Source organism: Pongo pygmaeus, chromosome 10, assembly GCF_028885625.2.
Source record: "Pongo pygmaeus isolate AG05252 chromosome 10, NHGRI_mPonPyg2-v2.0_pri, whole genome shotgun sequence".
NCBI lineage: Eukaryota > Metazoa > Chordata > Mammalia > Primates > Hominidae > Pongo > Pongo pygmaeus.
This window is the reverse complement of record NC_072383.2, coordinates 103104528-103131677: the sequence shown is the minus strand read 5'-3', so window position 1 is coordinate 103131677 and position 27150 is coordinate 103104528. Positions and strand designations below refer to the sequence as shown.

The 27150-nt window shown below is 45.7% G+C and overlaps 1 protein-coding gene across 2 annotated transcripts in view; it reads right to left on the bottom strand.

Moving 5' to 3' along the window:
- CHST11 (carbohydrate sulfotransferase 11) overlaps positions 1 to 27150 on the bottom strand; it is a 306072-nt gene that overhangs the window by 149954 nt on the left and 128968 nt on the right. For both annotated transcript variants that reach the window (XM_054445122.2, XM_054445123.2), the window contains exon 2: positions 10438 to 10523. In XM_054445122.2, the coding sequence (XP_054301097.1) occupies positions 10438 to 10523 (86 nt within the window). The remainder of the gene's footprint in view (positions 1 to 10437; positions 10524 to 27150) is intronic.

Genomic DNA, 27150 nt, shown 5'->3' with positions numbered 1-27150 from the left:
CTACTCCAATATGATGGGTGTCCTTATAACAAGGGGAAATGTGGACACAAAGCCAGACACCCACACAGGGGGAGCACCATGTGAAGATGAAGGCAGCAATCAGAGCAAGGAAGCCAAAGATCACCCTCAAACCAGGAGGCTAACAGGCAGGTCTGGAACAGGCACTTCTTCACGGCCCTTAGAAGGAACCAATCCTGCTGGCGCCTTGATCTCCGACTCCCAGCCTCCAAAACTGTGAGACGATACATTTCTATTGTCTAAACCACCCAGTCTGTGGTACGTTGTTACAGCAGCCCCAGCGAACTACTACAGTGAATATGCAATCAGTGAGGGAGGCAGGCTGGGGTGTGAGGGAATTCCAGTTCCATTTCACGCAGTGCATATTTGCTGCGTGCCACACACTATAGAAGAAGGAGGAAAGGAGGTAGGAGCGGAAGGAATTGAGAAACAGGGCTGAGTGTGGGCTAAGCGGTGAGGGAGGGTGGGGTCGGGGCTTAAGCAGCCCCCTAATCCCTTCCTAGTCCCGTGACTTGCTTTCCCCAGTTCCTTCGCGCAACTAATCCCTTGCTCCTATTCTCTCCAACCGCCTCACACCTGTCGCACACTAGTCACATAACGTCTTATGAAATCAAAGTTGAGATATAATGACTGATATGTTTCAAAGTGTTAGCCCTTCTACGATACTCACACTTACACTTTCCGGAAGGAATTTCTGGGGGAAACATCGGACATCAGCATGAATAGGAGACTTGGGACAAAAGCGCCATACTCTTCACTGGGTCCCAGGAAACCGCCCACCCTGATGTCCGGCCGCCTCTGCACCTCTAGGGGAGTGAAGCCCTGGTTGCCTCTCCATGCCTCACATGAGGCACAGGAGCAAGTGGCTTCATTCACTGCCCAAACATCCACTGGATACCTTTTCTGGGGCTGGCCCATAGTAGCTACTGGACACCCCAAGATGAATAAGAAAGACAGCTCCTTCCCTCAAGGGGCGCAAAGCCTGGTGGAATCGTTTTAAATAAGTGAGATTAGTGTCATAACATGGGCAGGACGCAGGGACAACGGGGCATTTTACAGACCAGCACTGTCCAAGACAGCAGTCACAAGCCACATGCAGCTACTGAGCACTTGATGTACTGCCTGTCCCAATGGAGATGTGCTGTAGGTGTCAAATACACATCAGATTTCAAAGGCTTAGCATGAAAACACAAACATAAAATATACTAACATATTTTTTATTGACTAAATATGGAAATAATCATTTTTAGGTACACTGGGTTAAATTTTAAACATTATTAAACTTAATTTCACCTGTTTTCTTTTTCCTTTTCAAAATGTGGCTACCAAAAAATTTCAAATGACATATGTAACTTATATTATATTGCTAGTGGGCAGCACCATTCTAGAAAGACATTTCACCGGAGCTTGGAGGGGAAAGAAAAAAATCAGAGCTTCCTGGAGGAGGTTTCTCGCATGCAAATAAAAAAATCAACATTGACTGGGCATCTTGCCATGTGCCTGGGATTCTATATATTTTCTAATTTAATCCTTAATAACTGAACCACAAGCATTTTATTCCTGTTTTATAAACAAGGTCTCCAGTGCTCACAAAGGTTCAGCCATGTGCCTCAGATCTCAGAGTAACTAGTGTGAAGATGGGGTGGAAACTCCCCCGAGATCTGCGTGGTCCATCAGACCCACAGACTCCACTGGGGAAGGAAGATGCGTGCTGCCGCCACCCTCTCACCCTCGATGTCTCTCCTATGGTCAGTTTCAGAACAAGCCAGGGCTTTGTTTCAGTTCTATCCATTCTGACAAGGTTAAAATCCAATTGGCTGAGAAGCTACTTGAGTTGTGTCATTTACAGAAAAATCAAATTATGTGGAGGCCTCTTATAATTGAGGGTAATTCAGGAAATAACTTTCGGGAAATGGCAGATTGTACAGCTGTGTTACCATGTGGAAATTGCCGAGGTCATTTTGTCACTTGAATGCCCTTCTCCAGTTTAAATATGTCAGATTATATTCACACAGACTGACACAGAAAAACTCCATTAGCGCATTGAGCTTACTGTCCAGATTTGAATATATTGGATCAAATTAGGCTTGATCCTGAAACCTCTGTTTCTGAAGCAGAACAACTGCCTATAAAGAAAGCTTGAGTTAAATGTGGACTAATCAATGAGATCAATGCTTTCACATGAACACAACCCAGAGATGAGGTCTTATTTAGCAACCATTACAGAGTACCTAACTAGGCATTGGGAGTATAACAGACATGCCCATGGGAGACTTTTAAAATATGAAAGCTGCATCTGCACATTTTATAGAATATAGGTTGAGTGAACATATATGTAACACATACCACACACACACACACACACACACACAGAGGCACTCATGGCTTTATAAATCAGTGCATCAAGCTTGCTGATCAACACAGACTCTGCTAGAAACAAATAAATCAAAATTGTTAGGAAGTACTCACAACGAAGATAGCTAGTAGCTTCCAGGTAAGAGGAAATCATCCATCTTATTATGCAACAAAATTCCAAATGTGCATGTGCAAAATGTCTGAGCCTATATTACAGAGCACAGCAAGGGCCCAGACCCCTAAGAAAATTCCCAGGTTACCTAACTCCATCGAGACAATGAATGGCTAATGATTAACACCAACTCTGACCTTGGCACTGTCCTAGGTGCTTTTGATACAGAATTCTGAATCTCACAAACCTGCAAGACTGGTATCAAGCTCTGATTTTACAGATAACCAAGGCTTGAACAGGGTAAGTGACTGCCCCAGGTCATATAGCTGGGCTGAGACTCCCCAGTTCCTTCAGGCATCCAATCCTTTCCTCTAAACCCAAATTGTGTTTGACTGTCATGTCCCCTGGCTTGACCAGAAATCCTTCCTGGCTTGACTGGAAATCTGACCGGGAAGCTTCCCTGGTTCAAGAATAATCAATCCGCTAGCCACGGTGAAAGAGGTAGTTCACCGTCCGTGGTTTTTTGCAATGGGCCTCGCTAGTCTATTGTAATTTGCAATTAATAATGAAGCATTCTCCCAAGTACTGTGTGTAAGATCAGGTTAATGTAATATTTCATCTTTGCCAGCCAGCTGCCAGGCTGGCAGTAAGCATTATCTTTGCATAAGGAGTCGGTCTACAACCAAATCAATTAATCCCTCTTTGGCTGGTAGACAGCTGCTGAGTCAAAGAAGATAATTAGATGAACTCGTCATTTACCAGGTGGTTGGTAATGAAGGGATTAATTGACCAGAGTTGGGGACAGTACAACGTCTGCTCTTTCATGCCTTCCCCAGCATATGTGACCACTCAGCATCGTTCTTCCTGAATAGCATTCTAAAGGCAGAGGGCCCTTCTCGTTCCATGCTCATTTCTATGATTGTAACTGATCCTTCAGAAATGTCCATCTGACGCCTGGCCTGGAGCAAGTCTGAGTTCTCCTTCTTACTGGCTCAAGACAGAAGTGGCTCAAGGATCCCTTTCACAGGGCTCCTCCCAACACTTTGGCTGAAGACTTGGCACCTCGGATGGGCCCACATGCTGCTGGCTGGATGTCTAGCACTATAGGCATCAGACCCACAAACCTACAAATGGAGTAGATGAGGGACAATGATCTCTGTGTCCTAGTGGAAAACACGGACACAGAGCTTTCATATAGAAAGACAGTAGAAACTACGTAGAGTGAACAACCTCAGCATATACGCTTTGAGTTGCTTTTCACATAATGGGTTATGTCCTGCATTGCGACTCTCTGGCGTTGGTGTTATGTGGGTGGTAAAAAGAGTTTACCAAGAGAATTGTAGGGAAAGAAAGGCAGATTTATGAGAAAAAGTATGAAAACACATTGCAAGGGAGCAATGGGCAGGTCAGCAAGAGAGGAACTGACTGCAAGCAGACAAAGGCTTGCTGGGGATTTTATAGGATGGTGCTTGTGCTGTGTGCTGAAGAGGGCTTTGTGCAGTACTGATAACGCCAAGGTTTTAGTGAACTCACTTGCATTTTTCTATCATCCGAGGGTCTGGTGATAGGTGGGTGCAGGAAGATGATGAGTTATTTGCATAGGAGGACTATGTGTCCTAGAACATGAAGAAAGGCAGATGTATAGCTTATCTGCTTTCTCTTTTTGTTTTCTCTTGGTCCTGCCAGCCTGCTTCTCCCTCCCTAACTTAGCAAGTTATAGGTTATGTTAGAATCAAAGACTTTTAGGACCAGGGAGTAGGGGGTGCTTAAAGACCCTCCAACTCAGGGCTTCCAAACTCTGGCTACTACCCATTAGAATCACTTAGGGAGCTTTGAAAAATACCAACACCCCAGCCCGAACCCAGACCAATAAAATCAGAATCGCCAGTGGTGAGGACTGCGCACTGGTCATTTCCCAAAAGCTCCCAGAGTGGTCCTAATATGAGGACCACAGGCTTGAGAAACACTGATCCAGTCTAACCCCTTCATTTTATAGATGACAATGCTGAGGCCTGGAAGGGGACATTACCTGCCCTGGAGAAGCCCCACAGTTAGCAAGCGGCTGAGTCAAAAGGAGAAGCTAGGTCATAAGATGCATGCCAGTTTTTGTGGGCCCCTCGTGACCTCCAACCCTGCCAATAGGTAAAGACCAGATGGATTGGAAATGACGAGAATGGCAGACATGAGCCAATCCACATGCTACCAACCTGCCACTCCTGCCCCCTCTCCGATCCGCCCCTGGCATCACCTTCACTCCAGCCACAAACCCCTCACAGTTCTCTGAATGTGCCGTGGACTGTCTCCCTGCGGCCTCGCTGATGTTCCCACTCTGTGATGCTATCTCTCTTCTTTAACATGGGAAAGTCTGCTGTGTCTTCAGAGTCCGGACTCAAATCCTGTATAAAGGCCCCCACTGTGCACCGCCCCTCAGAGGCTAACCATTCACTCCTGATTCTCTCATAACTTTGCAAAAAACTTCTATTATATACCGCTTATCAGGTTACATGACCTAGGTGCCTCTCCTCCCCACGCCCTTTTCCTCTGTTTATTCTATAAGTGTCCACTGAAGGAACAAATTTTGTCAAGCATTGCTGAAAAAGCTATTTAGGTTGGGACTAAGAGAGTCCTCCGCAACTGCCCCAACAACCTTTGGACTATTACAAGCTTTTATCAATCTAAAACATTCAACGAAATCAATGAGCCCAGCTTCCAAATGTCACCAAGATGTTCTATCCCGTGGCAGAATTCTCAGGGGTGATTCCTGCTCTGACAGCCCCAGCCAGGAGACAAAGGCGTGTCCTTCACTGGGCTATGTATCAGGTTCAGTAAGCAAAAAATAAATCTGCAATTTTTATTTATTTATTTATTTATTTTTATTTTTTATTTTTGGAGACAGAGTCTCACTCTATCACCCAGGCTGGAGTGTAGGGGCACGATCTTGGCTCACTGCAATCTCTGCCTCCCAGGTTTTCCTGCCTCAGCCTCCCGAGTAGCTGAGATTACAGGCACGAGCCACCATGCCCGGCTAATTTTTGTATTTTTAGTAGAGACAAAGTTTCACTATGTTGCCCAGGCTGGTTTAGAACTCCTGATCTCAGGTGATTCGCCCACCTCAGCCTCCCAAAGTGCGGGATTACAGGCATGAGCCACTGTGCCCGGCCTGTAATTGTTTACAGCTATTGTCCATTCCATGCCATTCCAGAAGTCCTGGCCCCTGCTTTTGTGAATTTTGCAAGTGGTCCTGAGCACACCTCAGGTCTCGGCTTGAGTCACTGGGAAAAAGAATCTCAAGGAAGCATTTTTTCACCGGGGAAAAATAAAGTACTAGCCTCTCCTCATCCTGCAACCTAGCCAGGCTACGTAGGCCTGGCTCTCCCATTCAGGAGCTGCATGATTGGCACATTGCTCAACCCTCTGAGCCTCAGTTAACATACCTAAAAAATGGGGTTACTGGAGACCTTCCTCTTCGGGTTGTTGTAAAGATTCCATGAGACATGTATGAAAAATACATCAAACGGTCACTGGCATGTATTATACATTTAGTAAATAGTAATTCGTCTTCCTTTTTCTCTCTCATCCTTCTTTCCTTCTGACTTCCTTCTCCCTCCTCATCCTCCTCCCCATCCTGCTTCCTGGAGTCTAACTGATGGAGAAATAAGTTTACTTGAGCACCCTGAAGACTTGACCAATGAGGAGTCACCATGTAATAGAGATTTCAGTGGGGGCCTCCAAGATCTTGTCATTCTCAGTTTTCCTGGAGCTTTTGTTTCCCCCCCAGAGAGTTCCCCAGAATTCCTCTAAATCCCTTGAACACTGTTTGGTCCTCAGAGACCCCTAGAACAATTGGATCTGCTGTGCCCTATACAAACCTCCTAGACTCAGCGCTTATAAATTCAGGGTCAGCCCTGTGCTGTGTGTCTCTCCCCTTGGAACATGGTAATCACAGAGCAAGTGTAAATGCTAAAGAAAGAATCAAGCAGGGCAGGGCTGAACCACATGAGTGATGTTGTGAAGATTTCAGGGAACCCACGAGAGGACCAGGAGGTGGGCGGGGCAGAAGGAAAAGCTGTCTCGCCCTAGCTGGCATTTAGGGGAAATTAGGCCCTATTAATGGCTGACAATGCAGCTCTGCCCTGTGCCTCTGAACTGAGCCAGAGCGGCCCGCAGATGTGCTTGGCCCACAAATATGCAGTTGACACCTCCTGAACTTTCGGTGACTTGATTCCAGCTGATCTGATCGGCAATTACATTTTATTTTGGGGCCAAGGAAACAGCAGAGAACCAGGAAAATTATAAGACATCAGAGTACAGTTTTTCTAAGAATATCAACTCCAAATTTTTTTTTTTAATTTTTTATTTTTTTGAGACGGAGTCTGGCTCTTTTGCCCAGGCTGGACTGCAGTGGCGCAATCTCCGCTCACTGCAAGCTCTGCCTCCCGGGCTCACGCCATTCTCCTGCCTCAGCCTCCGCAGTAGCTGGGACTACAGGCGCCCGCCACCACGCCCATAGAATTTTTTGTATTTTTAGTGGAGACGGGGTTTCACAGTGTTAGCCAGGATGGTCTCGATCTCCTGACCCCATTGTTGTTTTATTGGTTAGGGGTTTGCAAGGCACTAAAATAAGAAAATCTTGGACACTAAAATAAAAAACTCTGTACACTCAAATCAGATTATAGCCAATTTCCCAATATTATAGCCAATTTTCCCAGATTATAGCCAAAATTTCCCAATTTTCCCAACACTTTGTCCAGTGAAAATCTGGGTTTGATTTTTTTTTTTTTTTTTTGGAGAGGGGATGGGTAACTCCCACCAAGAGAACTTTGCTAGTAACAGCAAGTACAGCATAGAGGTAAAGAAATTTGGATTTGTAGTTTGTTTTTGGGTTGAATTTCACTCTGTTTCTTACTAGTTATGTGGCCTTGGATAAGTTGTATGAAGTTATTGGCCTCAGTTCCCCCATCCATAAAATGGTGATATAAAACCTAGCTTGGGGCTTATTATTACAAGGATTAGATAAGATGTTTATAAGCATCTAGATAGTATCTGGCCTACGGTACTGGTAACAGAGTAACTAAGATGGTGTCTTCTTGCCATAATGTTGGTTTCTTATCACCTAAAATAAACAGTTCCTGTTTTCACCATTATATATCAAGCCCAAATACGCAGTCAGTACAAAAAACGGAAACGCCAGCTCGGGGAGCAGTTTGGTTTCTAGCAACTAGAGGGTTTGTCATCTGCCTCAGTGATAACATCATTCCGGGCTCAGCAGCTTCAACAGCTTGGCTGGTAGGGAAATACAAGAAACTGCAACAGAGCCCAATCAGGTGCAAAGTTTGTAAATGGCTCATGGACACAAAACCAACTAAACTCAATAGAAGCTCTCACTCCCTTCTCTCCTCAACTCCCTGGCCCATGGCAGCCCAAATGATCACCAAGACAGTTTCTCTGAAAAGTGCCACTTACTGAACTTGCGTGGGATGGAACATAATTGCAGCTTGTAAAGGAAACCAGCCTAAGAAAAAACATCCCGAGGAAACGAGGTGATTTTCCTGCAGCTACATTTCCCTGGTTGCTGGCTAATGGGGCCAGACAACTTGCCCAAAACGTCCTTGAGGGAGGACGGTGACTCACCCACCTACGCCCTCCCCAATGCCTCCTGGAGCTGCTCTCCAGCCCCAGGTTCCCTCCCAAGTCCCAGGCTACTGCTCAATAGGCCTGTCATCTAGACAATGCTCAGAACACTACCGGAAGGAAGAGAGGGCCCCTACCCAGGACAGGCATCTCTTCTCTGACTGGTTTACAATGGGACCAAGCAGGGTCTGCCTCGCCAGTCAACTCATTCCCCTCAACCCTGAGCTCAGAGTTACCAGCCACAAAAGGTTAAGCACACACCCTCTCCACCCTTTTGTGCCCAGCGCCTAGTGCTAAGCTGCTAAGCTACTAAGCTATATGTTCCTAGGCACATGTAACAGCACATGAAGAAATGAATGAAAAAAAGGAGTGAATGAACTCATGAAGGAGCAAACTCCACAGGAAGCTCCAAGCAAGACACATCACCACATGCAACACTGCAAGGCAGGTATTATTCATGCCACATTATAAATCAAGGAAAGAAACCTCAGAGAGGTTAAGTAAACACCCCATAGTCACATAGCTAAGAAATGATGAAACTAGGCTTTGAACCCAGGTCTGACTCCTAAGTCAAGGCTTCTGATATGGAAGCCACCCTCCTGACCACAAAAATGACAAATCATACCGACAGAGCCCCTGACACATCAGAATTATTTCATCCTCCCAACATTCCAGGAGAGTGTTAGGTAGGAAAACTGACCCCTAAAGAGAACGCATCATATATTCAGGGTTGCACAACTAGTTAGAGATGAAGCCGGGATTTGAACCTGGACTTTCATGTTTTGAATCACAAGTATTTGAGAGCCCTGTGTTAGGTACTGAGGAGCCAACAGTGAACAGGACAGACGCAGTCCATGGACCTTCCATCCACAGGGGCGGTGACTTCAGAAATAGCTTTTCCCATGACACCATATGTTACCCAAAAAATTTGCAGCAGTGTTTCAGTAGTTTTGTTTTGAAGGAGAAAATGATCTGAGAACAGAGGATATCAACAAAAAGATGGGAATGGTTTGCATCTGAGGAGCCTGTGTTGTTTTCGACACGGGTTACCAGAAATCCTATCCTTTGTTGAAGCACAGTTCTGCCTCTTCCTTAGGACAGGGTGTGTGTGGACAGGCTGGGAGATCTGCCTATAATATGCAGATTTTTGGGGCGCCAAAGGGAACCCAACTATCAAATTCCCCACTGAGTTACCACAGAACCCAGTACAGGAAGCCTCAGGCAATACTGACTTGGCAATTAATGGGCTAATCTGGCCAAGTCACACCTCAAGACAGGGCATGAGTTAACCTAATTAGGCCACCATGATGCATAAACTCAGGAGTCCATTTTTCTAGAAGGGAGTGCAGGTGAGAGATTGGGAAGGGGGGTAGGGGGCATCAGATAGTTCTCAAGTGCATCCCCTTGCAAGAGTTCTAAAAATTTGACAGCTTTGAGGCCCATGCATTATCTTCCTCCACCAGGTACCTTGGTCCAAAGAAGTATTAAATTTAGTCAGAGACTGTAGCCAAAGCAGTACATTTTTCCCTCTTTCTCTACAGCTATTGAAGGTCCACTGATGCTGCTGCTAGTTGTTCACTTACCAGTTCTGGGCATCAAGTGCTAATTAATGTTCCTACAAAAGGATCAGCCCCAGCGTCTCCACATCAGGACCCACACACGCCACTGAGGCTGCTGCCATGGCAACCAGGCCTCCTAACTTTGCACTAGCTTTCCATAGAAGACACTTTTCCTTGGTTGGAGCTTTTTTTTTGCTCAAAGAGGAGCTCTTTTCATAACTGATGGCATAGAGGTCACGTTTGCTGCCTCATTTAACTAACGAGTTAGATTTACTGAGGCAGTCACTTAGCAAAAGGTCCCTGCTCACAAGGGAGTTTGCCAAACTGGCACAGTAAGGTGGGGCATCACTGGGTTTTAATATGTGGGATGTGGGAGTGGGTGTCAAGTGCACCCATGTGCAACTCTTCCTTTGGGGATACCAAAGGGAAGACTGCACGGCCTCGCTGGACCTTTAATTCCCGAGTCCCATTGCTCGGACTTGAGACTGTGTTAATCTCAGGAGTTCAAATCCTGGGCAGGTCTGAATGCTTAGCACTAAACCTAGGCATTTCTCTAATTCTAAACATCCCCTGCTAGAATTTTTTCAGAGATGCTACATAGAAAAAGGGTGATGGAGAAAGCAACCACTGAAGGTAAAATGCCAGGCTGTGAAAGGAAGTTTTAAATCCCCCAAAGACCACAATTTTGGAGTTTTTAGTATCCATCCCCACCAAAAAAAAAAAAAAAAAAATTCACATGCTGACAGAGTGCTCGAAGCTTACCTGGATTGGGTTGTAGAGTTCCTGCAGGGGGCTTCGGGACCCCTTCCGGCAGCAGATGTCCACACCAAAGGGATTCCTCCGCATGACTGAGGAAAGAAAGTGAAGGCTCATCAGAAATGAGCAACAAAGATTTGTTGTCTAACAAAGAAAAAGGCACAGAGTAGGGTAGAAGAAACAGGCAGGAAAGAAAGAGAAAACCAGCTTCTAGCAAAGGAAGATTTCCACACTGTCCCTTCTCCAACAGCACAGCTGCTGTCTGTCTTCCCAACATTCAGGCATTTCCACACCCAGAAGGATCTAAATCATGCTAAAAAGTCTCCCCAGCAAGTGTTTTAAGAAAACAGGACAGGCATCTAAAGCTCATTGAAATGAAACCACTTACAAAAGATGGCGTAATGGCTGCTTCAAGACAGCAAGTTCTACCCAGCACCAGGCTTGGTAACACATTTTAAGATTCCGCAGACTTCTCCAGCAACAGTCAATGACCTTTTATTCCTTGTCCCTGGAAGCTGGGCTTCTGAGAACGGGCAGTTCCTTCCCCAGGAGGCTCCTCCCACTGGGTAGGTCAGAGGCCCAGCCTCCCCAAAGCCTCTCCTAAATTATGTTACTTTTAGTGAAAATATCAGCATGAAGCAGAAAAGACAAGAGTTTACGGTTCCAGACAGAGATGGTACTTACAATTAATAAAAGAGGGGGAATTAAGTGAACTCCTCAAACCCCCCCAACATTGAAGCCACCAAGAGCTCTTTTTAAGTGGCAATGAATTCTTTCTTTTTCATTTTTCTTGTTCATTCTGTGCAGCCCCTCGTGCATTGTGTAACACATAGTCATGGGCTTGATCATTATTTGTTGGAGGGAGGAGGAAGGAGGAAGGGAGGGATGCAATGGGGAGAGAGGGAAGGAAGGAAGGAAAAAAGGAAGGTAGGAGGGAAGGAAAGAGAGCAGTAGAGAGGGAGAGAAGGAAGGAGGGAAGGAGGAAAAAAGAAGGAAAGGGAGGGGAGCAAGCGAAGGAAGGAAGGGAAAGGAGGAAGGAGAGAGGAAAAGAGGGAGGAAAGGAAGGAGGAAAGGAAAAAAGGAAGCAGAGAAGGAGGAAGGTGGAAGGCGGGAAGAAGGGAGGGAAGGAAGAAAGGAAAGAAGGAGAGAGAAAAAAAAGAGAGATGGGGAAAGAATAAATGGGGCTTTCTTCTCAAGTACGAGGCAGTTTTCTTATGGTTTGAGGTGCAACAGTGGCATGAGTGGAACAAGGAAAACTAGATCCTTTCATGAGCCTGAAGAATTCACCTGCTCCACAGAGGCAATGAACGGACAGCAGGACATTCCCTGGAACAGACAGCCTGGGTTTCAATACTGGCTCTACCACTACCAGCTGTGTGACCTTAAGGAAACTACCTAACCTCTCTGCGTCTCTGCTTCTTTGTCTATAAAATGGGAATGAGAGGGGCATCTAACTTCCTGGGTTGGATGTGAAGATTAAATGAGTAACTACTATGTGCAGAATGCTTAAAACTGTGCCTGGCCAAAAGCCAGAGTTTAAAAGTGCTGGTGACAAATTTCAGAAGCTGTTTTAGATCCCCCTGGGAGGAAGGCGGGAATTTCTCTATTCGTGGCTATCAAGGGGCCTGATGAGGAGTGACCAGACCTCAAGCAGGGTGCAGCTCAAATGACTGGGAGGGCTGGCTGCAGGGGGTTAGCCCAGGGACCTCTGCTTAGAAGTCAACCTGAGGTCAGGAAAGGGAGGAGAGTCATCCACAAGCAGCTGATGACATCTGGAAGGTCTCCGGAAGAACAACTACTGCTCAGGTGAGCCTCCGTTGACTTGTCACTTTGAGCCACATGGAAACTCTGAAAATCAATCATCAATGCCCAGAAACAAGATGCCATGTTTTCTCTTTCCTTTTCCTTGACTTCCTAGGGCAGGGGTCAGCAAAATTTTCTGTAAGGGGACAAACAGTATTTAGGCTTTGCACCCTACAGTGTCTGTCATAACTCTTCCGCAGGGCCATTGTGGTGTGAAATCCTCCCCAAACAATACAGAAATGAATGGGTGTGGCTGGGTGCCAACAAAACTTCACTGATGAACAGGGAAATCTGGGAAAGTGTCATCTAATTTTCATGTGTCAGAAAATATTATTCTTCTTTTGAGTTTTTTCCACCAATGAACAAAAATGGGCAGTGGGCCAGATTTGGCCCTTGGGCTAGAGTTTGCCAACCCCTGCCCTAGAGAACTGCTCCAGGTCTTCTCGGGGTCAGTAGTACAAGCTCCAAACATAGCTACATGCCCACAGTCTTCCCTGGGGAGGAGGGAATCGCAGGCAAATGTCAATACATTAAAGCCATTAGAATTTGATCAGGCTGTACAGAGAAACACTGGTTCTTTGTTCCTCCAGTTGCCCCAAGAAGAGGGAAAAAAATTCTATGTTGTGTTTTTCTTTAATTTATGACTTCATTTTTCATTTCCACCAAAAAGGAGGTAAACTGTTAAATGCACGCAAGTTGCCCTTGGTGCACAATGACATAGCAACACTTCGGAGAAGTAAAAACAGCCATAAAACTCATAAAATTATGCCCACGCCGGGCAAGATTAAATTCTCCCTATGGCGGCAGACGGGCTCATCGAGGCCCATGGCTCCGGGACCGCCACGGTGAAAAACCTACCATGGAATCCATTAAAAGTCTGCTTTTATGGGGGGCAGTATTATTTAATTGGTTTATTTTTCTAATACAAGGCCTTTAAAATGCTTTGACCATGTGGGGCCTGAACCTTGGGTTCTTTGCATACAGCCATCAGCCCTGCCCGTGACTTCACTGGGTGCCATGGGAACCGGCCTTGGCTCCCCAGACCACAAAAGCTAAAGGGGCCTTGTGTGCCTTTTATGGGAATGATAACAACCCCACCGTTTCTGGAGTGCTCACTGTGCAACAGGCAGTCGGTGCAGTGTGATCCTTCCCACAGTGAAGGAAGTACCTGCATTTTACAGACAACCCCTCCGCGCCTCCCTTAGCTGCAAGCACTTGGCCATGGTCAAGGCCATGTCAGTGGAAAGGAGCCAAGCTGAGTCTCGAGACCGACAGGTGCTGCCCAACCTGTGAGCCGAGGGTCACCTCCCAACTCAGCTAGGCCAGCCGGCCACAAGGATACAGACCACTGAGTCAAGGCCCACCCCACCCACCAGGGTGGGAGGCTTGGGTCAGCACTTTATCTCTCCCCAAGAGGAAAGAAGGAGCCAGATGACTCAGGAGGGGCCCAGTGATCTGTGGAAGGATGAGAAGGAGAGTCAAGAGAAGATAAAGTTCCCCAAATCCTCCGTGTCATGTTCCAAAAACTAGAGTTTCTCAACGTGTGCTCTACTCACTTTCCCCATGATATTGCTTGTTAAAAAGCAGATTTCTGGGCATATTCTTGGGCTTCATCCCAGAGTTGTTGAATCAGAAGGAGGGGAAGATGGAAGTTAAGGCCCAGGAATCTGCATTTTAATAAGATTTCCCCACCATGGGGAAGAGAGGTACAAATTATACTCTTTATGCTTTCTGATTCTTGAGCATCCAATTATAGAATAAACAATTTCCACACGACCTGGCTCCATCTACCTCAGAAGACACTGTAGCATCTACAATAAGAGCTGTAGAACATCTCCTACTGCTGATGTTGTGCAAAGGTTCCGACCCTCCCTAGAGGCTGATCTCCACTGTACCCTCTCAGGTTTAGACCACAGGGGCTTTTGGTTTCCAGGGGCCACAAATGACTTCTGGGCTAGTCATATGCAAATGGTAACAATGAGGACCTACTCTGTTGCCTGGGATGCAAAGGAAGGACCAGCAATTATGCACATGAGTATATTCACCCCACATGTATCTTACAAGTGGCGTTAGGGAAGTTTGAGTAACCAAGGCCCAGACGGTGGCAGCTAACGTTTAGAGGTCACCAATGCTTCGCCAAGCAGTTCACATATTTAATCCCCACAACAGTCCCATGGCGCGGGTACTACTACCATTCTCACTTTACTGATGAGAATACCGAGGCATGGCAGGGTTAGGTAACTTGCCCAGGTCTCATGACTAGAAAGAGGTGGAGACAGAATTCTGCCTTAGACAGCCCATGGTCTCAGCTGCCACACTGGGTCACCTCTTCACTGACAGGTAAGTCAAACATCTCCATAGTCTCCTCATGGCCTGAGACCTGATTGGCTGGCCACTTCTAGGACAAGTCCAAAACACAATAGGATTCATCAAAATGCTGTGACGGCAAACTATTAATTAATGGTTTTATTACACTCATTCATTCGACAAGTTTTTATCAAGCACCTACGATGTGCGGGGCAACTCGCCAGGCACTGGGTTTTGGGGATAGAGCCTCTCTCTAACCTATTCATGTTGTTGCTGTGGTGCTTGGCACGTAGTAGGTACTCAAAAGGTTTATGAATGATAGAAGATTTAACACTTCCTTTAAGAGCATCAGAGAGGTTTGGTTCTTGCTATATAAGGAGAAAACTGCCAGTAGCATTAGGCTACGGTTATTTTTTTTTTTCCTTTGAAAAATGAAAGGTCTGATGATCAAAAGCCCCGCAAAAGAAATCCCTGAGGCCCTGAGGACATTTAACGGCAGCCTTCTGCTGTCCACCCCGCCCACTGGGAGTTTTATTTAGCCACAACACTTGTTTTCTCCTCTCTAAACTCAAATCAATGGGATTAAAGATTTTTTTTTAAAGAATCTAATTAGCTCAATTTACAGTATGATTTCTTGGACCCAGGAACAGTTCCATATCTCCCACAATACATAAATGAAGCTAAAATTAAACTCAAGCCGCTCGTGTTTGTTTCATTGTAATGAAGAGCACGTTGTTTTCAAGTGGACACTCCATTCCCAGTCTGCTAACTGAGAGCAGCCCACGGAGAGCTGGCTCAGGACAAAGGAATCAAGCCCACTTGGTTCTCTGGGCGACTCCCTGTGACCCCTCTCAGTGCTGCTGGAATGCAGGGAGCTGCTGGATTGTTAATTCAGGTCTGAAGACATAGAACTGAAATACTGCGGGACCCTGAGTAGGAACTTGCCTCTCATGCATGGCCTAAAACCAAAGACATTTAGAATTCCAAGGGATTCGAGTATAGGCCAATCCCCTCGATTTACAGAAGAAACTCGGAGACCTTACACGCTTGCCCGAAGTGCCCAGTGTAGCTAGCAGCAGAGCCAGGGCTGGAAGTCATATCTTACAAAATAAACTACCACATACTGAGAATGTACCATGTATCTGATGCCTGACACAACGCTCAGCCTTTTTCTCACATTGTTTCATTGAATCCTCATAAAAAACCCTTTAAGTTAGATGTAATAATGACATCATTTGGTCCCATTTTGCACTTGAGAAAACTGAAGCCCAGAGAGGTTAAGTAACTTGTCCAAGATCACACAGTCAGCAAGCAGCAAGGGCAAGTAGCAGATTGACAACCCATATCTGTTTATTTCCAGCACTGGTGCTCTTCACCGTGCTGTCTCGAAAGGCAGTAAAAGACACTTTTACCCTTACAACTCCTACCATTTTGGGGCTGTCACTTCCCTCAACATTTCAAAATGAAGCACTGTTGTACTAAATCACCCAAGTCCAGATGGGTCTCTGCTCCTTCCACTGGCAAAACAACCATAATACTCGGTTGACTTCGGACACTTTCCAAATCTCCGGACTTGCTAACAGGCTGGGCATGATTCATCTGCTCCACACTCTGAGAGTGCAGAGCAGCAATGCATTTGCAGAAACGTTTTTTCCAAATGCACAAATTCATGCTGGAGCCCTGGCAGTGTGGCCCAGCCCATCCGTCAAGACAGAACAGTGTCTGATTCAACCTCATCAAGTTAGAGGAGTGAGCAATACCCAGCTCCCTCAGAAGGAGCTGCTCCTGCAAAGACAGGCAATTCTGTTTTGCACCTGGGGGACCCAAAGTCAGCCCTCAAAGGACATTGAATCTCCCAGCTCTCCCTCATCCTCTTCTGAGGTCACTGTGATGAAACTAGAGGACCAACCAGTCTAGTTTGCCTGGTCCAAGGAGATACCCAGGATTCAGGACTTTGAGTGCTAAAACCAAGTAAGTTCCAGGCAAACCAAGATGAGTTGCTCACCCAGCAACACCCTTTGTTAGGAGAAGCTTCAACCAGAATTGGATTCAAGTCCTAGTTTTACCCATTAACTAGCCTTGGGACCTTGGGTCAACTTCCTAATCTCTGAAACTCAACTATGCAATGCAGTTAATAATGCCTGTATTATAAGGTGGTGGTGGGAATGAAATGAACATGTAAACTAGCCTGGTCCATGGCACTCAAAAACTGTCCATGTGGAAAGCCACAGAGCTGGATCCCACTCCCAGCTCTGCCACCAAACTAAGATCCTCACTTTGAACAAGGTCTCCCTGGGCCTCCGTCTTCTCCTTGGTCAGGTGAAGAGGTTCAACCCGGTGATTCCTAAGTCCCTTCCAACTCTAAATTCCTAACTTCCAAACACAGGGTGGTGGGGCATCTCCCTGTAGGACCGTGGGTTAAACAAGCCCCAGAATTGCTCAGGTTTGGGGAGTCAAGGTGAAAGGAGTGGTGGGTGGGGAGCAGTGAAACAGTAATTGGTGTGGGAGGAAAGAATCTGAGGCCAGGAGAGGCAGGGAACGGAAAGCGACACCTAGCTGTGAGAACAATCTCTACCTGGTTTACAATCCACCAGGGTTTTAAAACCCCTGGTGGTGAGGTTTTTATCATTTTGTAATAATAACACAAAAATAGTGACATCCCCTCCAAAAAAAAACCTTATATAGAAGCAGAGCTGGTAGTCTGCAGCTCAGTGGGCCATGGGCCACAGGGGTAGCTTTTAGGACAAACTCCTTGTCTCAGTAACCCAGCTGCAACCTGAAGCTCTCCCAGGAGGGAATCAGAGTTAGGGGATCTCAGAGTGGGAAGAATCTGACCTCTAACAGAGGCACCTTGAAGCTCTCCTTAGCAATGACTAACATTATTTTGAGTTCAGCACTGCCAACACTCTCCTTTTATTTTTATTTTATTTTTTTTTTTTTTGAGACAGGGTCTCGCTCTGTCATCCAGGCTGGAGGGCAGTGGCCCAATCTCAACCTCTACCTCCCAGGCTCAAGTGATCCTCCCACCTCAGCCTCCCCAGTGCCTGGGACTACAGGCATATGACACCATGCCCAGATAATTTTTGCAATTTTTTTGTAGAAACAGTTTTGCCATGTTGCCCAGGCTGGTCTTGAACTCCTGCATTCAAGCAATCCTCCCACCTTGGTCTCCCAGAGTGCTGGGACTACAGGCGTGAGCCACCACGTCAAGCCCTACTCTCCTTTTAAATGCAAAGGAAGAAACTTAGAACCCAAGTGCATTGTTTGAGTTGATTTCTGGAAGGAATACCAGAACTGGAGGAAAGAGAAGAAAAGCAAAATAAAAGGGGGAAGGGGGGAGGGGGGAGAAGAGGGGGGAGAGTACTGAAGCCTGAAGGCTTCTACATCACAGTTTGGCTTAGACTTGGTTCAATCCTAAACCGTTCTCATAAATATGAGAGGTAAACAAAAGCCAATAAGTCCTCCTGAAAACTACATCTGAAGCTAATCCATTCCGAGATTTAAAAATACCCAGGAACCTCTATCTGTGTGAGATTTCATTTTATTTCAAGGATCCTGTAGCTCTTTCATTCCAAACTCATGTTTGGAGTCTGAGGGTTTCTTAGCCCTCGTCTGGTCACTCCTGCTCATTTGCAGAGGAAAATACTGGGCCCAGTGTGGGGACAGAATGGCCAGAGGTCCCACAGCAGGGCTGGAGATCACACCTGGGCCTAGCCAAGCCCCTCACCTGCCAGGTTTGCCCCTCTCCACCTGTCCACTGCCTAAGTGCTCCGTGCATAGCAGGTACTCGGTATGTTTGTGTCAAATGAATAAAAACAACAGATCAAGTGATCTGAGGACTTAACCAAAGATATTCTACTAAAGGGTATCAGACCAAATGACTTACTAACAGCAAATGAACAAAGAAGAGGAGTTAGCATGTTCTCTCCTGACAAATTCTTCTCAAAGTGCCAATGCTTCCTCAAAGTGGTTTAATTACCTTCTTAGCCAAAGTAGTTAAATCAAAAAGAAAAATTAATATGATATACTCTTGTGGTACTGTGATGTGTCTTAAATAAACTCTCCAAGTACCCAGTAAACATGAACCGTTATTACTGTCTCTCTCTATTACTTACCACCAGCCAGGAGGTAGGTGGTATCACACCCATTTTACAGACAAGGAGGCTGAGGCTCAAAGAAGTTAAGAACTGACCCAGTGACATAGCTAGTGAGTGGCAGAGTTGGGATTCAAACCCACAAACTTGCATGCTTTCCCCCACTCCTGGGAAATGGGACATGTCACAGCTTATAGATGTTCGGGACTGATAGAGACCAAGCAAATAGGCAGTCCCAAATGTTGACCCGATATTCTCCCACCAATCAGGCCTTCGGGAGCTTTACAAAACATTCAGCATGCTTGTATTCACAAGCGACTTTTCAGGAGCCCCGAAACAGTGAGGTGAAAATAGGGTTCAGCCTAACCTGTCATTCATGCCGTTATCAAACTTAAGTTTTCCAACTTCCCATTCCTTCCCTCACCCAGTCCCTCCCACAGGGACAATTCAGAGCCATTAAAACCATTCCCAAATTTCTCTCTCCTTACTGGAGACCCTATAAGCAAATTCACGGAAGAATACTGAGGGATTTGGGGTTGATTTGATTTCAGAATAATCTGAACCTATATCATAACCATTCCCATGTCGGCCTCTCCTACTCCAGCTCCTCAAAGCAAGAGCCCCTCCCAACGCCCAGCCTGTAGAAGGTGGTTGTAGAACTAAAGTGAATTAAACTTGGCAGATGAAGGTCAAGGGAGTAAATCTCAGAATTACGTGAATGTGCTTGGTATAGCTTGGGAAAAGACGCAGCTTCATCCAAGAGCCGTGAGATTTACTGACATGGAAGCCTTCCAGTGGGGACTCTAATACTCAGCTTTGAAGAATATACTGTACACACTAAAATATTTACCGGCCAGGAGAAGAACTGGGTCACCAAATGGAGTCCCCCAAACCAATGGCCCCAGCAGCAAACCCATTCCCTCTTTTAGAGAATTCTGGTCCATCCGCAGAAACATGCCCAGAGAACATGCCTACTTCCAAAAGTACAAGATCCCTGTCCAAGTACAAATCAGTTGTCAATCTGACAGGTTAGTGCACCATCAGGCACATCTAAGACAAAAAGGGCCCTTTAGAGACCACCTGGGCCAATGACTTTCACAGAAGGAAAGAGAATGAATCTATGTGGTTAGGGAAAGTATCCTCAAAACTGATTCTGACTGAGCAAGAGAAATGGCAGGAAGCAAAGTGCTATAATCTGGATGTTTGTGTCCCCACTAACCTTCATGTTAAAATACTAACCCCCAAGATTATCATTTTAGAGGATGGGGACTTCAGAAGGTGATTTGGTCATGGGGGTAGAGCCCTCTTAAATGGGATTAGTGCCCTTATAAAAGAAGCCCCAGAAAAGACCATTTACCCCCTCCACCATGTAAGGACACAGCAAGAAGGGACTGTCTATGAACCAGAAAGCAGGGCCTCACCAGACACCAAATCTGCCAATGCTTTGGTCTTGGACTTCCCAGCCTCCAGAACTGTGAGAAATAAATTTCTGTTGTGTATAAGCCACCCAGTTTATGGTATTTTGTTGTAGCACCCCGAACAGATTAAGACATAAACCTCAAAAATAATCTTCCTGGCCAGTGGGGTATGCTGCCCACCCGCTGAGAGCATGAGAGACGGGAAGGGAGAATAGAGAAAGGGAGAGTAAGGGAGAGAAGGGTAAGGGAGGAGAGGAGACAGGAGGGGAGAGGAGGGGAGAGGAGGGGAGGGGAGGGGAGGACGTGCCAGGCATTAAAAGATTAAACCACCTCATCCCTAGCCCCATTTTACAGGTAAAGAAATGGACGTGCAGGATAGAAGGTGATCTGTCCAAGGACACACTGCTGGCTATAGGCCGAGTTGCAGCTAAAATGAAGATCTCCTGATTCCTGGCCTCATCCCTTTCTCCTTTTGCATGTGATTTACATACAAATATATACAGAAAGCCAAGACAAGTTTTATTTTAAAAGTACTATCCTTACTATGTGTGATGAACTTACATTTTCTATTGTTCTTTTATGAAGTACTAGTCACAACTCATTAAATCCATTTTACAACACACAAATGGGTCATGGTGCATGCTTTGAAAACGCCTGACTCGGATATCTGGAAAGAGTCAAGTCAAGGCCAGAGGTCCCACAGGTGTGCTTTCCAGCCCTGCTGTGGGACCTCTGGCCTTGACTTGACTCTTCCTTTAAGTTCAATTTGAGGGTGCTTATGAATGGAATATGTTAAACATTGATAAAGAGAACTCATGGCTTCCACAGCTAAAATTTCCCTCCCACAATGTTCACCATCACAGTGGATGCCACCACCATGCCCCTAGCTGTGAAGACCAAACAGCGAGGAATTATTCTTAAATTCTCTTTTCTGTCTGCTATGCCCCACCCATCAGCATGTCTCTGTCCTCACCACCCTGGTACAAGCCATCATCGCCTTCCCCTTGGGCTATGACAAAAACCTCTCAACTGGTCTCCCTGCTGCCACCCTGGCCTCCCTACTCTATTCTCCACCAGTGGCCAGAATAATCTTCTAAAAACGTAAATCAGATCACAACAGCCTTCCTGCTCCAAAGACCTGCCACCATCTTAGAACAAAATCCAAAGTCTTTCCATGGCCCAGAGGCCCTGTGATATAGCCCTGCCTGCCTCTGCCCCTTTTCCGCCATACTGGTCATCTTGCTCTTTCTCCAAAAAACCAAGCATGAGCCTCAGGGCCTTTGCACTCAATGCTGTGTCAGCCTGGAGCCCCTCTCCCAACACCAACAACTGCTCTCTTCTTTACTCTGCCCTCTGACCGCATCATCAGGTCCCCAGAGAGAGCTTCCCTGGACACACTGTCTCCCATGGCCTCACTTCTCTCTCCGTCCCTCCCCTTCCTTGCTGTATTCTTTTTTTTTTTTTTTTAAGACAGGGTCTCGTTCTGTCACCCAGGCTGCAGTAAAGTGGTGCGATATCGGCTCACTACAACCTCCACCTACAATGTTCGAGCGATTATCCTGCCTCAGCCTCCCAAGTAGCTGGCATTACAGGCGTATGCCACCACGTCCAGCTAATTTTTGGCATTTTTAAGTAGACAGGGTTTCACCATGTTGGCCAGGCTGGTCTCGAACTCCTGGCTTCAAGTGATCTGCCTGCCTCAGCCTCCCAAAGTGCTGGGATTACAGCATGAGCCACTGCGCCCCACCTGCCATATGCTTCTTCAAGGCATTGATTCTCTCCTGTCTTTTTATCTTAAATGCTTTATTAGCTGTTGTCTGTTGCCACCACGAGACGCTAAGTTTCATGAGCAAAAGGACTTGGACTGTCTTGTCTATCACAATATCCTCGGTTCCTAAAAGAGGCCTAAATTCAGGGCTGAATGAATAAATGAATGAATGGAAGTGCCTTTCCCAAAAGACAGGAAACTAAACCGTTTTGAAATACAGTCACCCCAGTCCAAGGTCTTCTAAACTTTCCTGATAAGAGTCATCCGAGGTACTTATTTAAAAAACATATATTCCCAGCCCTTCTGTATCAGATTCTCCTACAAAGGGGCCTGGGAAGCTTCAAGCTTGATGAGCGCCCCAGGTGATTTGTATCTTGGAAGGGTCTGGGGATGCTGGGTCAGCTAGACATGAGGAACAGGTGCGCACATAGAGAGCGCACCTGCAGGCTGTCTGGAGAAGAGGAGGGGGAGAAACTGGTGCCAGATGGGGCCAACGAGGCCAGGGGCCTGGGCATAGGTACTTACAAGGGTCATGTGGCACCTAATAGCCAAGGGACAGGCCAGCTAGGGTGAGGCATCTTCATTTATTTATTTATTTATTTATTTATTTATTTTTGAGACAGAGTCTCGCTTTGTCGCCCAGGCTGGAGTACAGTGGTGCCATCTTGGCTCACTGCAGCCTCCTCCTCCCAGATTCAAGCAATTCTCCTGCCTCAGCCTCCCAAGTAGCTGGGATTACAGGCTTCTGCCACTACGCCCAGCTAATTTTTGTATTTTCGTAGAGACGGGATTTCACCATGTTGACCACGCTGGTCTTGAACTCCTGACCTCAGGTGATCTGCCTGCCTCAGCCTCCCAAAGTGCTGGGAACTTTAAGTCATCCCAGAAAAGGATTTGAGGCCAAACCGAGAAAACATTCATTTGACTCTGTAGTCAAACTAGAACCCTTGAATAAGTTCTTCAAGGCAAGAAATAATACAACTGCAGTTTTGCTTTTTTGTTATTGTGATAAAATACACATAACATAAAATTTACCATTTTGACCACTTTTAGGTGTCCAGGTCAGTGGCATTAAGTACATTCACATTCTTGTGCAACTGTCACCAACTATACATCACTTTGTACTTATTAAATAACAACTCCCCATTCCCGTCTCTCTTGTCCATGGTAACCCCCATTCTAGTTCCTGTCTCTATGAATTTGAATTTTTTTTTTTTTTTTGAGACAAGGTCTTGCTGTGTCACTCAGGCTGGAGTGCAGTGGTACAATCTTGGCTCACTGCAACCTCTGCCTTCCAGTCTCAAGCAATCCTCCCACCTCAGCCTTCAGAGTAGCTGGGACTACAGACACAGGCCACCATCCCTGGCTAATTTTTGACTTTTTAATAGAGATGGGTTTCACCGTGTTGCCCAGGCTTGCCTTGAATTCCTGGACTCAAGCAATCCACCCACCTTGGCCTCCCAAAGTGCTGGAATTACAGATGTAAGCCACCAAACCCAGCTAAATTAGAATATTCTAAGTACTTCATACAAGTAGGATCATACAGTGTCTGTCCTTTCGTGTCTGGCTTTTTTCACTTAGCGTAATGTCTTCTAAGTCCATCCATGTTGTAGGATGTATGAGAATTTCCTTATTCTGACATATTATTATTCTGAATAATATCCCATCATACATACCACTATCCATTCATCCACTGATGGGCATTAGGATTGCTTCCACCTTCTGGCCACCGTGACTCATGCTGCTATGAACACGGGTGTTCAGGTATCTATGCAACTCCTGGCTGCGGTTTTGCTTTTTAAGCTGTTTTGCTGGGACATGGCGCAACACCCTGAGGCAGAGCCCAGAGGCTGCTGGTGAGCAGGTTGGCTGGTGGCCTCCAAGTTGGTGCTGTAAGGATGGCAGGTGGGCAATGGAGCATGGCTGTCAAGTACAGAACTTCAGAACAGTGACCTTAGGTCAAACATCGCCGGGATGGACTTCAGTCAGCTCTCACTTAACTAAGTCTTAAAGCTGTTTGTGAGCCCGAGGACAGGCAAGGAAGGAATCAAGACATAACGAAGCCACCTGGGTGGGTCTGGTCTTTGGCGGCAAGACATTGGAATGAGCCAGTCTGTGACTCAAGTCTGGGTCACAGGCTGCAGGAACCCACTCAGAGCAGAGCTCAGCTCTGAAGAAAGCAGTTTCAGCCTTCTGAGACTGTAACCCGAAAAGTGGCTTGAGAAGGTGACCCCAGTATTGTTTGAGATGCCAAAATTGTTTTCTTAAAAACCTAGGATGATTTCAAATGAAGTGCAAAAAATGTCCAGAACTGGTAAGTACATAGACACAGAAAGTAGACCAGCAATTGCCTAAGGCCAGGGGTGGGGATGGCAAGTGACAATAAATAGACACAGAGTTTCTTTCTAGGGTGATGGAAATGTTCTAAAATTAGACTGTGGGGATGCTGTACAGCTCTATAAATATGCTAAAATTCATTGAATTCTACACTTAAAGTGGGTGAATTTTACATGTAAATAGTATTTCAATAAGACTTTTTAAAATAAGTATAGAGATGTTTAAGAATCAACCCATAATATTAACATTTTCAAGATTTTGAATAGATCTCTTTGAATAGATCTACATTGCAATACAATATGAAAGACTTAATTGAACAATTTATTTGATTTGAAATTTTAAGCTGAAATCTAAGTTTATATATAATACTAGAGCATTTTAAAAACTTAATCTCCTCCAGCCCGGGTGACAAAGTGAGACTCCATCTCAAAAAAACAAAAAACAAACTTAATCTCTAACGAATTGAAGAGTCTGAAACAATAAATAAATAAATAAATAAGTAAATCTTAAGATCCACCATATTTCTAAGTTTGAGGTATTAGATTTCTATTATGTAAATACTTGAGCCGGGCAGGATGGTGAACACATGTAATCCCAGCACTTTGGAAGGCTAAGGCGGGTGGATTGCTTGAGCCCAGGTGTTCGAGACCTGCCTGGGCAACAGGACAAAACCCCATCTCTACAAAAAATACAAACACCACCAAGGTGTGGTGGTGCACACCTGTAGTCCCAGCCACTGGGGAGGCTGAAGTGGGAGGACTGCTTGAGCCCAGGAGGTTGAGGCTGCAGTGAGCCAGGATCCTGCCACTGCACTCTAGTCTGGGCAATTGTGTGAGACCCTATCTCAAAATAAACAAATGAATAAATAAATGCTTGTTCATTAATTGGGCAAATGAAGTATTCAAAAATAACTATAAATAGATGACATTTTAAATGCAATTTAAATTGTTATCAGAAGATTAAGTGTGTTAAAGGACCAAATATTAATTAAAGGCTACCCTAAATGTATCTGTTAAAGGCTTATGAATAGAAGAGTAAGATTCTAAGTTTAAAGGTAGCTTCCTAGATTTGTGAGTTTAATTTTATTAGAAGCCTTTTCTGTATACAACTGTCATCACATTGACATGAAAAAGACCTCACATTAACAGAGAAGATAATTAATAGGAATTGGCATCTTCAGGCTGGCCTAAGGGGCGGAGGGTGTGAGTGTCTGGGGTAAAGGAGAACCAGCCCCTACCCCAAACCTCAGCATAAATTGTCCCTGAAAACCCCCACAGTAGTAGAAGAACTTTAATGCTGAGAAACTTAAGACGCTGTGGAAAAAACGCAGTTCAAGGAATTGATATTGGCAGTTAACGTGGGGAAGTCCTCATAAATTATATTTTATGTTCACTTAAATAAAACAAGAGAGACAGCACTGCAACACAGATCATATTAATTACACACTTCAAATGAGTAATTATAAGCCTTATACGTTTACTTTGCATTTATCCTTCCTCGCCTGCTGAAGAATGTTCCCCTCTCCCTGCAGTTTCCCTGGAATGCTTATACATTTATTTTGCAGTGAGGCAGAAAACATGCCGAAGTGCTTTCTCCCCTGCCTGGTGCTCCAAGTCTGATTTTACAACCTGGACACGCTGATGTCTGCCTCTGGGGTTCCCCCACGGCTTCAGAGACAGAGTAATGTAGCTGCTTGAGAAAGGAAATAGTCCAGGTAACCTTTATTTAAGCTACTCAAGCATGGCGGGGCATGAACTCCAAACCTGCCTCCTCCCCTTGAGTCCAGAAAGCTGTTTAGCTCTGTCCAGGATAATCTCACACTCACACAGTCTTCACACAGTCTGACTGTGCCCGGCAACCCCACCTCACTCGGGCAGGCATCTCGCCCAGGGCTCCAGTCCCTCCCGGCCACACAACCTTTTAAAAGCCCAAGGGATTTTCGCCCATTCTTTGTCCATTCAAGAGCACCTGGGCAAACCCTGAGCCTACCCAGGCTTCTGCTTTCTTTCCCTTTTCTCCACTCTTGTCCTAGAAGGCAGGAACAGGTCCTGGCTATGACCATGGTACAGTGGACTGCACAGTGTCCCTCCCAAATTCATATCCACTGGGGACCTGCAACTGTGGATTGCAGTGTACAATCCACTGTGACATGCTATGACCGTGATATAGTGGATTGCACAGTGTCCCTTCCAAATACATATCCACTGGGAACCTCATAAGGTGACCTCTGGAAATAGAGTCTTTGCAGAGATAATGAGTTAAATTAAGTGAGGTCAGACTAGTGTCCTTATGAGAAGAGGAGAGGACCCACAGAGACACACACAGGGAAGAGGGCCACGGAAGACAGAGGCAGAGATTCAAGTGATGCAGCTACAGGCCAGGACATGCCTAGGATTGCTGGGAGCCACCGGAAGCCAGGAAGAGGCAAGGAGGGATTCTCCCCTAGGGCCTTCAGAGGGAACACGGCCCTGCTGACACCTTGATTTTGGACCTCTGGTCTCCCTTTAGAACTGTGGGAGAACAAATTTCTGTGGTTTAAAGCCACCTAGTGTGTGGGAATTTGTCATGGCAGCCCTAGCAAACTGATACACATGGGTTCCCATCTTGTATGTCCTTGACAAGATACTCAATCTCTTGGCCTCAGTTATCTCACCTGTAAAATGGGGAGAACAATTTGCCTACCTAGTAGAGTTGTTGTGGGGACTGAATAAGTTCATCCATGTCAGTGTTTGGAGCAGGGTGTGGCCCAAGGTAAGTGCTCAATAAGCCATAATTAGTTTCCATTTCTAACTGTCCACTCCCTTGTCTTTCTAATTATTTGAGAGTATCTCAAAACCTTGTTCTATTCCAACCCAAAATCTCGCTGTTTTAATACATACACATTAATCTGTGGACACAAAATTATTTCACAAATCAGAGAGGAGCTGTTGCACAGTTAACAGACAGAAGGCGTTGATGACGTATGTTGGAGGCCTAAGCGCTTTGGCATTGC